The 17149-nt window shown below is 45.8% G+C and overlaps 1 protein-coding gene across 2 annotated transcripts in view; it reads right to left on the bottom strand.

The window, feature by feature from the left end:
* TBC1D8 (TBC1 domain family member 8) overlaps window positions 1–17149 on the bottom strand; it is a 52168-nt gene that overhangs the window by 3937 nt on the left and 31082 nt on the right. For both annotated transcript variants that reach the window (XM_075426601.1, XM_075426608.1), the window contains exons 6-16: window positions 16274–16481; window positions 14909–15103; window positions 13482–13664; window positions 12916–13066; window positions 11835–12049; window positions 9534–9651; window positions 4949–5234; window positions 4305–4434; window positions 3908–4006; window positions 2237–2305; window positions 647–887 (exon numbers count right to left, since the gene is read on the bottom strand). In XM_075426601.1, coding sequence (XP_075282716.1) covers window positions 647–887; window positions 2237–2305; window positions 3908–4006; window positions 4305–4434; window positions 4949–5234; window positions 9534–9651; window positions 11835–12049; window positions 12916–13066; window positions 13482–13664; window positions 14909–15103; window positions 16274–16481 — 1895 coding nt within the window. The remainder of the gene's footprint in view (window positions 1–646; window positions 888–2236; window positions 2306–3907; window positions 4007–4304; window positions 4435–4948; window positions 5235–9533; window positions 9652–11834; window positions 12050–12915; window positions 13067–13481; window positions 13665–14908; window positions 15104–16273; window positions 16482–17149) is intronic.

Raw genomic sequence — 17149 nt, 5'->3', positions numbered from 1 at the left:
TAGAACAGCTGGTGGCCTCAAGGCCATCCCTAGCGCAGCTCTCAGTCCCTGCTGGCCAGATTTTTTTTTTGTTCTCCTTATTGTCAACATATCAGGCAAGCAGCAGTCAGTCGTGCAAGATTAAGTCTTCAAGAAGCAGTTACGAAGAGGGATACTGAGATTTCAGAGGTATGCCGAGAGCAACAATTTCCTAGCATTCCATGCAGACTATAATTTTAATTATAATTAATATGATAACCGAAGTAATTAATAATTAATAATATAATAATTTTAATTATAATTTCAAATCATAAAATATTTTCAACTAAATTACTGTTGTCCGAGAAATCAAGTATTTTAATACAATACTCAATCATGTCCTTAGACTGTCCTTTAAATCTAATCACTTCACAGAATCATAGAATGGTTTGGGTTGGAAGGGACCTTGAAGATCGTCTAGTTCCAACCCCCCTGCCATGGGCAGGGACACTTCAGGTGACTGGAACACAGAAAATTAGTAAAGCTGACTGGTTAGGCTAATTACAAGCGCAAGAAAACCACGTGCCCGCACCCTCCCCTGGGAGCTGCATGGCATTTTAACGTCCGCGTCTCACCCACGTGCCGCCCCGGGCTCTGCCCACCCTCCACCCCGCAGGCCAGCCGGTACCGAGGCAGCTGGCGAGCCCCTTGAACTCCACGAGCCGGTCCATGTTCTCATCCAGGAGCCGGAAGGTCCTCTGGGCGAGGACGTCGGTGTGCTCCCCGCAGGTCCAGGGCGAGACCAGCCGGTACAGGTTGGCGAACTGCTGGGCATCGATGCGGTACTGCTCGGCGTAGGGCCTGCTGGGGTCGTGTCGCTCCACCACCGGACTCGGCATTTCCCAGTAACACCTTATTAAGTGCTCCCTCTAGGAGAAATCGGAGGCGGGAGAGGGGGGATTGCGGTGAGCGGTATCAGAGAGAGCGCAATCGGCAGAAAAAGGCATTCACATCAACGTGTGCTGGAAATGCTCAACATTCTCTTTGTGTGAAGTGTTACAGCGATACCAAGACCATCCCTGCGAGAAAGAGCAAAGTATGAATCTGTAATTAGAGCAGTCAAGCGCTCTCATGATTTTCAGTGGATAATTAATAAATTTGAAGGGAGACCAGGCAGATTCTTGGAAGAAATTCACTGCAGGCTACGGAACTCCATTAGCCACATCTGGCCTGGGTCAGAGGTACAGAGGGTCAGAGAAAATCCAGGGTAAGCGTTACATGGGCTTGACCTGCTCATCCGTTCTCTCTCGGACCTCTCCCGTTGGATACCGTACCTATCAGTCTTCCCTTAGGGACAGGCTGATGCAAAAGAGAAAGTCCTAAGAAAACAAGCTGTCCCGGGGGAGCAAGGGAGCCGACGAAAAAGGAACCACCACCAAGAAATGAAATGAGGAAACAGGAGGAGTGCAAGCCAGCCAAAGCTGAAAAACAGAGCGGCAAGGAGCAGGAGGGAAGCACTGAAGAGCAAGCCCCAGCAGCATCATCTTACAACCACTAATGGAGGAAGAATACAGCTGCTGATAGCCACAAAGCTACACAACAGTAAGAACATGCCACAGTCATATTCCTAGTACCTAGTATTTATGGCTATGAACAATACACCAAAGAAATTGTCTATTACGGGCGATAATTACATGCTTGCACCTCAAAATCAAGTATAGTTGCATAAACTTAGCTGTCCCTGTCTCCAAATAACTTCTGTACAGTTCTATCAAACATCAACTTTGACAGAAAGGAACTGAAGTAGAAACTTCTTTTAGTTCTAAAGAAAATAAAAATTAAAACTGTTAGAAAATTGAGAACAAATAGCAAGGACACAAGTTCACGGGGATTTTTTCCTCACAGAAAACAGAGTCTGCCTTTAAAGAGCAACAGCAGAGCAAGACTTAAAAGTACTGCAGACCTCCCAGTGAGCAGAGCTACGTATTATTTGATGTACTCCGCATGTGAAAGTTACCAGAACCTAATTTCTCATGGGCCATTTCCAAGCAGCAAGTTAGAAAAGAAACTGAAGCAACTTTCCTTTGAAGGATCAATACATTATTATTCCTCTTTAACAACCAGGCAACCACAGAAGGGACAGAATGACCAGATCCCACCCAAAAAGCATCTCCCAGGCAGAGGACACGAGGTCCGAGGAGGCTCTGCTAAGCAACAGCTGGAAGTTACACCCAGAAGCCTCAAATAGGTGCATCCCCTGCTTATCAGGGGGACCAACCTTGAACAAGTCATACAATTCCTCTAAATCTTCAGGAAGAATCGAAACATCTGGGATGACAACTCGGAGCTTAAAAAGAAAGAGAATCATGTTAATGACAATCTTTTCTCCCATCATCACTGACACGAGCAGCCCCACGAGCCCCGCAGGGACTGTATTTATGCGGTACAGCTGAAAACCGTAGTATCGAAAAATCTTTGCAATTTTTCCCCCTTTTTTAGGTTCACTGGTTGGACAGATCCGTGAAAAGAGAAATCCCTCAAGGGTTCTTAGAAACAAAGACAGGAAGTCCCTAAGCTAAAGGTCACAGGAGGCCGGGGAAGCATCGCATCGCGCTCGCTCTCTTCTTACACTCTTCCCCGGGCATCTGCCTAGGGCCACAGCCAGAGACAAGGCGCTGGGCGGGACGGTCCTGCAGTTGTTCTTAACGTTAAAGCCACCCTAGAAAATAACGCACATGGCCGCAAGAGAAAAACCAAACCCATCAGCATCCCAGGAAAGAGCTTTTTCCAGAGTCTGTAATGATCCCTCCGTTTTTCAAGATCTGGTGGTGCCGTTTGAAAAATGAAAGCCAGCTGCCCGACAGCGCTGGGGGAGAGGGGAGATGCTAAACTACCTAGAATCATAGCATCATTAAGGTTGGAAAAGACCAACCGTCAACCCAACACCACCATGCCTGCTAAACCATGTCCTGAAGTGCCACATCTACACGTTTTTTGAACACCTCCAGGGATGGGGATGATGAGGGGACTGGAGCACCTCTCCTACGAGGAGAGGCTGAGGGAGCTAGGCTTGTTCAGCCTGAAGAAGAGAAGGCTGAGAGGGGACCTAATATATACTTACAAATATCTGAAGGGTGGGTGTCAGGAGGATGGGGCCAAGCTCTTTTCAGTGGTGCCCAGCGACAGGACAAAGGGCAATGGGCACAAACTGAAGCACAGGAAGTTCCATCTGAACATGAGGAAGAACTTCTTCCCTCTGAGGGTGACGGAGCACTGGAACAGGCTGCCCAGGGAGATTGTGGAGTCTCCTTCTCTGGAGATATTCAAGATCCGCCTGGACAAGGTCCTCTACAGCCTACTGTAGGAGACCCTGCTTCGGCAGGGGGGTTGGACTAGATGACCCACAGAGGTCCCTTCCAACCCCTACCATTCAGTGATTCTGTGATTCTGTGGGACTCCATCGCCTCCCTGGGCAGCCTGTTCCAATGTCTGACCACTCTTTCAGTAAAGAAATTTCTCCTAATATCCAATCTAAGCCTCCCCTGGTGCAACTTGAGGCCACTGCCTCTTGTCCTATCACTTGCTACTTGGGAGAAGAGACCAACACCCACCTCACTACAACTTCCTTTCAGGTAGCTGTAGAGAGCGATAAGGTCTCTCCTCAGCCTCCTCTTCTCCAGACTAAACAGCCCCAGCTCCCTCAGCCGCTCCTCCTAAGACTTGTTCTCCAGACCCCTCACCAGCCTCGTTGCCCTTCTCTGGACACGCTCCAGCCCCTCAATGTCCTTCTTGTAGTGAGGGGCCCAAAACTGAACACAGAACTCCAGGTGCGGCCTCACCTGTGCCAAGTACAGGGGCACGATCCTGCTCCTGCTGGCCACACTGTTCCTGTGACACAAGCCTCAGTCGAAACAACACTCTACTCGCATCGAAACAATATCCCACTCACCACATTTTGCTTGGTTGTGTCTTCATGGCTTTGCAGGACACGGATTCGGTGTTTGTAGCGCATGTGCTCTATCTGCGCCACAGAGTGGTCTCCAAATTTCTACAAGGGAGGAACAGAAGTTGATTATTTTTATAGTATTTTATGACATTTGTATTTCTCATTTACTGGAAACACAACTTTTAAAGTGTTGTGAGTCCTTGAGGAAAAAGCATAGCCAGTGTCTAATGGATCTGTCAGTGCAGGTATTTATACTACTCCTAGCCTTGTGGATTTGAGCACTTAGTCAAGGAATCTGTGAAGATGTGTATTAACTTTCAAAACATCCATGTTGAATTTAACCACCCTCTTTTTTAGAATTCTAACTTAACTGACCAGTAGACATGGAGCAGTATTTTACCTCATAGGAGTCATGAATCAGGTTGGCTATTTCAGTCACTGGAGAGGCTTCCTGGTCGTCGCTGAAGAACGCATGGTGATTACCAATGGGTGGCAGAGGGCTTTCCTCATTTTTCACATGCTCTAAAAACCTGAAGGGAAGAAATACAAGCAACACAGATTGCTCTGCGTTGTGCTCTTCTCAATATAAATAAGTAAACAAGTCTTATGGCTCAGATTTAGAAATAAATTCAGTTTGGGGCTGCTAGGCTTTTTTAAAATGCCTTCATGATTACTCATCTGAGGAATGGCAAGCCAGCCAAACGACTAAATGCTGCCCACAGAAGAAAACTTCTGTCTCCTTGAAGTCTGGAGCAGGAAGCCCGTCACTCCAGGGACAGCACGAAGAGCAGCAGTAAATATTGCACACTGACGCAGTTGAAGCATGTCTCAGCATTGCCAGGAAATTTCACAGGACATCTACCCGTCCGATGGACAAAGCCCATTGTTTAAGGCGGACACTGTGAAAGCAGCAGCAGCAGCAAGGTAACACGGAGGGTCCTGCTGGTGCCTACAGAGCGTCATCAGTATCACAACGGCACCCAAACGCCTTTGGTTTACCGCAGAACAGTCCGCGGTGGAAGGATGGCTCCTGCGTGGCCATACCTGCTCAGGATCATCAGGGCCTGCCCATCGTCCTTGCTGTTGCACAGATCCACGGCGTTGGCTTCCAGTATGGCCAAGCCCAGCTGGAAAATGGCTTTGATCCCGTCATAGAAGAAGCAGTCCACAACATTCACAGCACTTTCCAGGGGCATGATGCTAAGGAATAGGGTCAGGAACCACGAAAGAGAGATGGAAGCTAGGGTTGTCAGATCCTTCATATGTTCAGCCAGCTCTGGAAGTTGCTCTTTTATAAGCTCTTCGAACACCGATTGGTCTACCTGAGCACCTGCGAGTCATGAAGAAACAGTATTAGCCGGGACTGACACAGGAAAAGGTATTCTTTACAGCTAATGATCACTGTCAACTATCAACTGCAAGACTTCCTTAAAATTTAAACTGGCAAGACAGGCACGCATCTACAATGAAAAATCCCATTATCTTCCTGCTGTGACCTCGGCCCCAACCCTCACGTCCACAGTCCTTGCTGTACAACCTCCTCCAAAACAACCGTGCTGGTTCTGCCAAGGGCCTTTAGGGTGCAGTGGAACAGTAAGAGCAGCAGCTGTTGTTCTCAGCTAAAAAAGCACATAAGAATTAAGTGCTAGTGAAAGCAATCTTAAAGTATTTTACTGTTCAACTTGGGATCTATGCAATAAAAATCAGACGGTGCATATGCCTCTCCAGGGTATGTGCTCAAGCAAGCGGGCAGTAGAGTTTTCATTCTAAGTGAGATAAGATGGAAATCTAGATATGGCTACACACACTACGCAGGAAGAAAAATATTTACACATAAATATATACACAGACATAAATATATACTTACATGCATATATATACATATATACAAAGAACAAAATATTTCTGCAATGCCCTGAAATAAGCTTTCCTAACTGTCCCAACCAGTCTTTCCAAAAGCAGCAGATCTGGGCTCTGTTTCAGCTGCTGCCTCGGTTGTGCTCTGTCGGGAGCTATTGCAGAATCAATGCAGTTTCATATCGCTGAAGCGGCCTGTGTCTACAAACCAGATCTGCCACATCAGGAGCTTCAGCTGAAGATGCTGGAAGTTAAAAATGTTCCTAAATAAAAAATGCAGTTAGCTTTTCAATTATTTTATCTTTCCTTTCAAGTTATTTTGTGCAGTTGCTCTTTCTCATACTCCATATGCTGCTAATATTAGGAGACAACTTTAATTGCTATGAAATTCCTGAGACATATATCCCCTCAGCACTCCAAATTTCTGTTGTCCAAGAGCAGAATATAACCTGGACAATTTGTGGCAGAAAGCCAGCATCTTTTGGCTTTGCATCCAAATCTTAAAAAAAAAAAAAAACAACCTAGCTACGACATTTCTCTTAGAACTTTTCATAAAAAGCCACAAAAAGCTTCTGCTGAACAAACATTACAGCACCACAAATCAGAAATAAGTGCCCAGGGACATGCAAAGAGCTTTTGAGAAACACATCAAGCATGGTGCTTTGCTTTGAAGAGATACCCTTCTCACGTCAGATGGTCATAAATAAGAACGGTAAAGAAAACAGAGGAGAAAACGGACTGGGGTTACACAACAAAGGGCAGTTTTTTGTGGGTTTTGTTTGTTTGTTTGTTTTTTCAACAAGCTTTACACAAACTACTTAATAGCCAGAGTTAACACAGACCAGAAAAACAGAGTCAGTTTTAGCGGTATTTGAAGGAAGTCAGCGACAGAAAGGCAGACACATATAAAAAGATCATTCGAGGCTCAGAGGCAGCACAGGAGAGATTGGCAAAATCAGGGGTTTAGAAGGAATGTGTGATGATGCCCAGATCTTTTGCAGAAGATCATATTATAATTATGTGTTGACACTCTAGATGAAAGTCAAGCAGGTGTATTCAAAGGGACTTTTATGCCCACCTTTTCACTAGGCTTCCAGAAACCATGATATCTGAGCGACTGAACCTCTCCTGTATTATAGCATGAAGCCATAACGAGGTAGGAAAATACCAGGGTACCCATTTAAAAAACGATGACCCAAAACACAAACTAAATGACATCTCCAAGACTGAAAAGGCAAATCAGAGAAATGAAGTGAGGTTTTCACTGTTTCAAGAAATACAAGAGCAAGATAACAGTCTTAACAGATGAAGCGGGGTAAGATGGTTTATGGAGATGATGAAAAAGTCATAGTAACGTGAGAATAGGATATGCATGACTCTTGTCACCACTCCTGACCCAAGTACAGCTTGTTTCTATCTTGCAGCTATCTGCTTATGATTTTCTCCTATGCACTGCAGAAAGGAGAAGGATGGAGGGAATTCCTGAAGGAGGACATAATGGGTGCAAGCCCTGCCTGAAGGCTTTTCCCATTTGCAGGTAGTGAAATGATGAAAATGCTTGTTAAAAGACAGAGTGGACATAGCTGGCAAGGCTGAAGGAGGGAGACGGTTATGTGATAAAAGTAAAAGGTTGAGTAGGACTGGATTGCCTAAGTTTTGAAAGCAAACATCTAAAATAAATAAATTTTTTAAAATATTCTGAATGTCATAAAAGAAAAGGCCCAAGAGAAGATGGATCTAAGAAGGCCTGGAATACCCAAGGTCATTAATTCAGTAGCTGTTTTGATCATAGAGACTACTGGCTGACACTGAAGAGGAAAAGCACAGTGACAGGTACCAAGGTCAGAGATCAAAATTTGGACAACGGTGTTGGCAGTGCGGACAAAGAGGAAAAGTCGGGTCTTGGAAGTGTTATGCAGGAAGAAACAATACAAAGTTTAGACAAGTGCTGGTTGCAAATCAAAAAAGAAGGTCAACTGGAAGGTGAAGCCACGAACACTAACTCAAGCAACAGGAACCAGAGGAGGGTCAGGGGGAACAAGCTGAGTAGCACCAATCTGGACACGCTGAAGTCTAGGGTAAAGCAAAGCTGCAGAAGTAACTTCTCAGTGAAGCAACCATGCTGCAAAGCTACACTGCTGCTGTTCGACTGGGGGGAGCAGAGGAACTTCTGAGCTGAATCCCCTGGCTCTTTGCACTGTGGTGAGCCATGGCAGTGCCACTTTCAGAGTCACGGTACTACTCGTCCTTTCCTTTCGGTACAGAGGACAGGAAAATTGAGAGACAGGACAACCAAGACTATAAGCACTCAAACAAAGTAGGCTGTAGCCATGGCAAACAACACACAAGATGGAAACCCAAAATTAAGTATAACTGAGGGCAGTGATATGGCCATCCACGTGGGACCATACAAGTTTATTTGGGTGTGAAGAATGCTACTTACGGGCAATAACCCAGCAAGCACCAAAGTCATCAGTAACTCAAGGCAGGCCCTAGGCTGATGATATCTAGAAATGCACAAGGACAGATAAAGCCATGTTTCTTTTTTAATCAAGAAAGGAGAGAGACAAATGTGGAAGTACGTCACTGAGATGGCAGTTTAAAGTCACGTTTGCAGACAAGAACCAACACTCTGACAAGTGGGACAGTTACAGTGCCCAGTCCACTAGTTTAAAACACCAATGGCATTCAAAGGACCACAAATCATGCTAAGCATCCAGCTAACTTTGGAGTAACTCTGCTTCAACTTACCTTACCTGTCAGTTCAGTGACAAGACAACAACTCTGCAGCGGCACAGCTTCAGGAGGGAGGTATGGCAATCCCATCCTCCAGGCAGAATATCAGAAATGTTCTCAGACATCTCCTCCTGCTCCCCAGGCAGTACACGAGTGCCTGCACCATTTCTAGCTCCCCGAACCAGTACCACCAGGGATTTCCTCCTATCCCCACCTCCTCACAAGAGACCCTGATCCCTCTCTTTGCTATGGCGAGGGTGTAACAGCAGACACTGTACCTACAGACTGAGGTTAGCATTAAAGAGGGAAAAACGATCAAACATTTCTGTAAGAGGAGGAAGTACAGGGACTGCAAAAACCAAATACTCTTTTCTTGTATGTGTACCTGCAATTACTGCGTCAAGCTGCTCAGCCCCTCTCCTTCTGTGCATGAGGCAGGCATTTGCACAACAGTCTTAAAAGTAGTTGCGTTGCAAAGAACTGGAGACGTAGCACATGCAGTACAAGACACGCACTGCAGAGCGACCGGGCTCATTTCTCAGTGCTGCATCTCACATTCAGAGGGTTTTGTATCAGCCCTCATTACAAAGGGCCAGTTTAGATGCGAGCCTGTATTACCGCAGCAGCCAGGCAATGCAGACACGTCAGATCAGAAATGGCTACCCTAGCAGATCTTTCCTAGCTCCATCTTAAACAACTCGAGTCTCTAATACTGAACACTCCTGACCAAGACACGCAAGCTCTTCTATTTTTACCTAACAGGCAAAAGCACCACCGCGTTCTGACCAACAGGAAGAAAAACACAAACTGTAAAGTTGAGCACATATTTATAGTTCATGCAGTTCAAACCCTTCAAACCAAAACCAGCCCTAGCTGGAACCTGAGCAGCCACCGCTGCTGTCCCTGCACACCACACAGGCTAACGGACCACTTCATCCGTGGGATCTGGACATCAGAAGACCTGCGAGCGCCTTACTCGGCCCGCTGCAATCCATCTGTCCCTTAGACATGAGCAAGAAGTGAGACACGAGCTCACCTATCACTCGGTGGTTGAAGTAATCCGGCAGCATTCGCTCACACACAGCAACCAGCAGCCAAAAGGCTTCTTCCTCTTTGGCGTACAACAGCAACACGGAGGTCAAAATATTCATAGACTTACAAGGGCAAAGAAGAAAATGGGATTTATTAGTGACAGCAAATCCTACTGACAAAAGCCAAACTGCGGCTATTTTTAAAGAAAGAAAAATAGCCTAACATGATGTAAACAACTGAAAAAAAAAAAAAACAGCAAGAGAAAAGTAAGAGACAGTGAATACATAATTGCAACCCAAAGGCATAACAAGTGTTTTTAAGCTTATGTATACTGCTCTTCGTAAGAGCCACAGGAAACTATGGAGAAAAGCACAGTACTGGCTTTGTCCAGATACAAATTAGGTAAATGACAGTGCAAAATGTTTTGGGGCTGCTTTCCCCCCTTCATGTATTGGGACCGGTCTGCTGTTAATCAGAATTGAGGGAGCTGCACAGAAGGTAAAGTTACTACTTCACCTCCATCCCGGTAAAGGTGATGGAGCAGCTTATCCTGGAGGTCATCAACAAGCAAGTGGAGGAAAAGAAGGTTATCAGGAGTAGTCAGCATGGATTCACCAAGGGGAAATCATGCCTGACCAATCTGATAGCTTTCTACGATGGCATGACTGGCTGGGTAGATGAAGGGAGAGCCATGGATGTTGTCTACCTCGACTTCAGCAAGGCTTTTGACACTGTCTCCCATAACATCCTCCTAGGGAAGCTCAGGAAGTGTGGGCTGGATGAGTGGTCGGTGAGGTGGATTGAGAACTGGCTGAATGGCAGAACTCAGAGGGTTGTCGTCAGTGGCACTGAGCCTAGTTGGACGCCTGTAACTAGTGGTGTCCCCCAGGGGTCAGTACTGGGCCCAGTCTTGTTTAACTTCTTCATCAACGACCTGGATGAAGAGTTGGAATGTACCCTCAGCAAGTTTGCTGATGACACCAAACTGGGAGGTGTGGTAGATACACCAGAAGGCTGTGCTGCCATTCAGCGTGACCTGGACAGGCTGGAAAGTTGGGCAGAGAGGAGCCTGATGAGGTTCAACAAAGGCAAATGCAGGGTCCTGCATCTGGGGAGGAACAACCCCATGCATCAGTACAGGCTTGGGGTGGACCTGCTGGAGACCAGCTCTGCAAAGAGGGACCTGGGTGTCCTGGTGGACAACACGTTGACCATGAGCCAGCAGTGTGCCCTGGCTGCCAAGAAAGCTAACGGGATCCTGGGGTGCATCAAGAAGAGTGTGGCCAGCAGGTTGAGGGAGGTTCTCCTTCCCCTCTACACTGCCCTAGTGAGGCCTCATCTGGAGTACTCTGTCCAGTTCTGGGCTCCCCAGTTCAAGAAAGATGAGGAGCTACTGGAGAGAGTCCAGCGGAGGGCTACAAGGATGGTGAGGGGACTGGAACATCTCTCCTACGAGGAGAGGCTGAGGGAGCTGGGCTTGTTCAGCCTGAAGAAGAGAAGGCTGCGAGGGGACCTAATAAATGCTTATAAATATCTGTAGGGTGGGTGTCAGGAGGATGGGGCCAAACTCTTTTCAGTGGTGCCCATAGACAGGACAAAGGGCAATGGGCACAAACTGAAGCACAGGAAGTTCCGTCTGAACATGAGGAAGAACTTCTTCCCTCTGAGGGTGACGGAGCCCTGGAACAGGCTGCCCAGGGAGATTGTGGAGTCTCCTTCTCTGGAGATATTCAAGACCCGCCTGGACAAGGTCCTGTGCAGCCTACTGCAGGTGACCCTGCTTCGGCAGGAGGGTTGGACTAGATGACCCACAGAGGTCCCTTCCAAACCCTACCATTCTGTGATTCTGTGATTTAGCTGGCCAGCTGGGCAAAGTACTTCATAATTTGTCATCATTTTTGGAAGGAAGCAGCAGAACTTCAGTTCATTAAACATCTGTCCCAGTGCTCTACGCGAATCTCATCTGTGCAGGCCAATTTACTTTGCACTGTCTCCCAAGTATTGGGAAAGAAATGCACATTTGAACAAACAGAAGCATCAGAAACATTTTTTTTTTCCTTCCTTTAACCCTGAATGTAGTTTGCAAAAGGCTGAGGGAAGACTTTTTTTAAGCCCAAGTACCAGCCTATGCACTTGTTTTCCAGAGTAAACGACATTTAGTATCTAAAATTATGTATTTCTCATAACTAAAAAGACATTATTTATCAAAGCCACCATTAAAAATACTCCCAAGAGACCATTAAAACTGAGAGAGAAGAAAGAAGGGAAAAAAGCAGCAAGCATTACCCCGCCAAGGGTTTTTCACCTGGCAGTATCCTATTTTGGGGTTCCTGTGTGCGTACGCCGTGAGCACCCTTCTCAGGGCAGCTATCCCCGTCTCGCTCTGGAAAGCGGGGTGCTCGGGCAGCGAGCGGTGGAGGTCGCGCTCGATCTCCTCCGTCGCCATGCAGCACTTCCCCATGGATGCCTCCACCAGATGTACGTAGTAACCGGGATGCGAGGCGAGATCTGTCACGGCGTCTGAAGGCGGCAGGAAGGGAGAAAGACGCAAGTGGATTAGGAGGATGCTAAACCTAAATGTTGTGGGAATCTGAGCAAGTGAGATGGTTTCCCTGGAGGTCCATGAATTTGGTGAATCTCCAGACCCAAAAGAAATAAAGTCCTAGCAGGATACGTGTCTTTAGAACAAAATAAATGTTAGCAAAGCCTGTATGATGCAACGGAATTCAAAACTCCTCAATATTGACATTGAGCAGAAAACTTCCCCAGGAGAAAGTATGATTGGGAGAAATGTACTTGGTGCTGTTCACACCCTCCACGGAGCAAAAACTCCACTTTTCACAAATGTTTGAACATGTCGTATGCTGGATTAAGGACTAAACTTTAGCTCGTATTGTAGGCACATTCTGGCTCTGCCAGATCTGTAGGTGAAACAAGTTGTTTTTTCCATCTCCAGTTTCTATTACCCCTGCCAATGTTCAACAAGAAGCAGGAGCAGGACTGCTGACTTTAAGATGTCATTATTTTGCAGTAATTTGATTTGTCTAGGGTTAAATCAATATTTGTGCTACAATCTAATTGTTCCTTGAAGACAAACATCATTTTATGAAAACATGACGTTAATTTTAAATTACACAGACGAAGCAGATGTTACTTCAATTCTTCTGCACATCATGTCACATTATCCAGAGATAAAATTTTTAAAGATCTACCTAGGTACCTCCTTACACTTATTAGTTCAGTAGCTGATCATCTCTCTTCTGTACGCACTATCATAAACTCCATGTAAATGACATTTAATTACCCTGGGGAGATTTCCTGCCTAAATGTTTTGCCATGTTCAGAACCAGATGATGCCTACAGCCAACATTTCTAAGAGTGCCCACCTGAGAAGAGCAGCCAGAGTTTGCCTCTTAAGGATTCAGGGATCCCCATTGCAACAAGTTTTCTGATCTTCTCTGTGCGAAACATGCACACGGTTCTGCCATATTCGACAAAATGGTCATCCCACAGACTCTCCTTGATTTGCTCCCTGGACTGGGAATAAAAAAGTATCTTTTAAAAGAATAAATCACGTGCATGTGAGAAATGGTAAACAGCAACATTTTACATATTAGAAATTCTTTAACGTATTCCCCTTACTGATGGATACGTGAAGTCTGCTCTAAGGACAACAACTTTCCCAATTTTGCATATGGAATTTCCCACACAGGGGCAAGCAGAACTGATCAGGCAGGGAGACAAATTATAAATATTCACCAGAAAGAAATGGAGGGGAGGGAGAATAAAAAACTCCAAGCAAATAGAAAAGCCGTTACCCCATATCTAACTTCTCCAGCCATTGCAGAGTTAATTTTACTAAAAATGAGTATCTGTTTGAATGTCACCTCTAGCTTGTTTTTTTCCTAAAAAAACCCCAAAACTCCTACAACCTCCCCAAAATGTTACATACCTTTCCAAAATCAAGGCCCGCCATTCCTGACTGATGAAAGTCCGACCTTAGTGCTTCTGCATTAAGCAAGCAACTGCTCTCCTTTCCGCATTCGCTTCCCTCCTCGCCTTGTGAAGCCTCTGTTCCCAGACACGCAGGCTCACCGTCCCTAAGCACGCACGTGGATCCAAAGGCAGGAGTGTTCTGCAATGCAGCACCACAGCAGGAATGACCGAGAAGACATTAAGAACTATGTCCTCAACTGTCTTCAAGACACAGAGCTGGGTTAGCCTTTGCCTTCTGCATCAAAACCTTTCGCACCTTTCAGGATAAAAGGCCTTACTCAAGACTTTATTCAAATTATCATTCATTGGTATGCCAGAAAAAGGGTTGCTACTTTAAAACAAAAGTTGCTGTTAAATTTTTAGTGTCCTGGATGAGAAACTACCAAACAATCTTCTACTTTGGTCAGGATTTGAATAACAGAATCAGAAAACAATTTAGGTCAGAGGGCACCATCTTTTTCAACCACCTGCTCAAAGCAGGACCCCTCAGATGAGGTTGCTGGGGACCATGTCCAGTCAAGTAGCTCCAAGGAAGAGGAGTCCACAGCCTCTCTGGGCAGCCTAGTCCAGCCCTGCCCACCCTTGAGGGGAAATCTTTCTCTTTTCATCTATTTGGATTTTCCCTTGCTGCATCTTGGGACCGTTGCCACTCGCCTTTCAGCTGGCACCTCCAAGAAGCGTCTGGGTGCACCTTCTCTGTAACTTCCCATTAGCTCGTGGAAGACAGGCTGAACAAGTCCTGCTCCCTCAACCTCTCCTGATAAAGCATGTGCTCCAGCCCCTGACTGTCTTGTGGCCCTCCACTAGACTTACCCCAGTTTGTCCATGCTTTTCTTATGTGGTGGAGTAAAGTCAAAACTGGACACGCTACTCTTGATCAGCCTGAGAAGCGCTGAACAAAAGGGAACAGCAATGTCCCTTGACCTGCTGGTTATAGTCCTGCTAGTACAACCCCATATGCTGTTCATCGTCTTCAGTGTAAGAGCACTGCTGACTTACATGCTCAACCTGTTGTCCACCGTGACCCCTCCATCTTCTCCAGAAGGCTGCTCTCCAGCCAGCCCTCCCACCCCCAGTCCCTCCTGTTGCACAGGGTTACTCTGCTAGACTTCGCACTTGGTTTTGTTGAACCTCATGAGGTCTCCATTGGCCCACTTCTCCAGATCATTGAGGTCTCTGTGAAGGGCAGCCCCGTCCCCCAGCGTATTCACTGCTCCCCCCAGTTTGTCAATCACAGCTGTGCTGAGGGTGCACTCCATCCCATCAGGCAGGTCATCAGACATCAGACAGCACCGGCCCAAGAGCAACTCCCTGAGCAAGGCAGGACAACAGACCAATGGATAAACACATTGAATTCATCAAAAAGCCCCAGAAGTTCAGTACCTGGTTCTTATTTTGCAAGTTGTTCCAGTGCACTGGGTTGCTGGAGTTCGCTTCTTTTAGCCTCCGGAGCAGGTTCTCCACCAAAGTATCCCGGTCCTTCAGCTCAATGAACTGAAAGGCCATCTTGCTCCTTATGCTAACAATGATGGGATTAGGGAGAAGGCTTGTGTCCTCCATCTTCTCTATACTGATTACCTTTTCCAGAAACATTACAGAAAACACATTATGCACCACATCCACAGAATCATGTTCAAATATTTTACAGGTACCAAAATGTACAAGCACAGCATTCATCTACACACACCCTTTAAACAAGGTTATTCATATTGGCTTTTCTTGATCAGGCACATCCTACCACCTGAAGTTTACGGTCTCATTAGAAGCTCTAAGTAGGCACCAAAAAGTATCCCATGTGCTTTTTTTTCTTTTTTTTAAATGACTTTGATGCCCACTTCTGGAGAGTGGACTGAGGGGAAAGAAAGAAAAAGGAGTGATGATTAAAACAAGATTTGGAAAAGGATCAACTTGCTCAAATTCTGGGGGATGAAGGAGGAAATTTACTTTCACGCTCCTAAGGACAGGGGGAAAACAGTTGTTTTGTTGTTTCTGATTAACACTGTTCTCTCTTTGTTTTCTATTTCTGTAGCAGTAGAAGAAAAGTTGCTAGCATTAGGATATTTTGATGTTACTCTGTGATTAGTCGAGGATGAAAGGAAAGCTTTAATCAGAAGATCATAACAGCCTTGTATCCACAGCAGATCAAGCAGGTGTTTGCTGACAGCTCCCTTCTCCTCTTCTACTCCCACCACCTTCCCATGCATCTTCAGCCCCATTTAAATAAGTCTCTGATTTCACAGAAATGTAGCAGCTCATCGCTGCCTCCAGAACATCCCCTTCTTCTCTCTGTCCTATGGGTTTGCAAGGCATCCACAGGTTTGCTAGAGTTTGTCTATGGAGGGAGAGATTCAACACTTCTAAGTGTTGTTCCCAGGCAAGGATGCTTTTATATTGCCAGAAGGGTCCAAGCCGAAGTCTCCATTCACATCAAGCTGGACATACGTGTTTGTGGAGCTGGGAGGGAAGCACGGACCAAGCAGACTCTGCTTTTGCAGCACCCTGTCCTGCTGCATTACGTGGCCATACTTCACTCTGAGGATCACGTTGAGTTACCCATCCATATTTTTAGGGGTTTATGCCATAATGAGTCCTAGAACAAGCTTCACAACAGTTGTGTAAGCACGATACACACGACCATCCTACTCTTTTTCGTCAAATGATAGTTGGCAGATAAGTCAAGTGACAGTGGATGCTTATGGTAGAAAAAGGCAGATACGGACCCAAAATGAAACAAACAAACAACTCTACCTCTCTAAGCGGGATGATAACATTGCAGCAGCCATTTTCTTTGCTGGCAAAACAGATATAACTGTCTGAAGTATACATCCTTCCTGCTGTGTGACAGCGACTAAACGGCGTCCAGAGAGAACAGTCTACAACTTCATGAAGCTTCTCCTTCCTGGGCAATCTGAAGAAGGCCCGAAAGAATTCATTCTGCGCTCTGGCTTCAAGATCCCTTAAGAGAAAGCAGGAAGAGGGAATCACAAGACCCTGAAAGCCAGGACACCCAGCGCAAGGCTTGTTTTCTTGTTAGCCTCACCAAGGGCGAGGAATACAGAACAAAAGCACTGTGCACAGCAATCTTCATTGCCTATGTGAACATGCAAAACACCGACTTCGAAACACAAAAAAGAATCATCACCAACACTTGCTTGTTTAACAATAAGATCGAAAGCAACTACTGTAGTGACTAAGAAAGGAAAGGACATTAATATAAATGTTTGTTTGTTGGGGTTTTTCTTAATTAGTATTTAACCATCCATTTTCTATGGCTGCTGTACCACTTTCCACCCTCAAAGAGTTACAGGTTTCAATGCCCAGGAGATAACCAAATCTTTCATCTGCTGAACATACATTGAGCAATGGAGATTAGCTTTATGTTCCTTGTTGCCCTTCCCAGTAGCGTTACCAAAATCACTCCAGGGATTTGCACCTGCATTTGCTCGACCCGTACTTCCAAAGGGGTCAGTAACAGAAGAGTTAATGATGGTGGCATTTACATCATCGCATCCTTGACTTCCAGATATATCAGTCTCTCAGAGCCCTCAGAACAGTTGAAAACACAAACCACTTTCAGGTCACTTACAGACTCAGCTGGGAACAACAGCACCAACTACATTCAGT

The sequence above is a fragment of the Opisthocomus hoazin genome, chromosome 1 (assembly GCF_030867145.1).
Source record: "Opisthocomus hoazin isolate bOpiHoa1 chromosome 1, bOpiHoa1.hap1, whole genome shotgun sequence".
In the NCBI taxonomy this organism is placed as follows: Eukaryota; Metazoa; Chordata; class Aves; order Opisthocomiformes; family Opisthocomidae; genus Opisthocomus; species Opisthocomus hoazin.
This window is presented reverse-complemented; position numbering and strand designations above follow the sequence as displayed.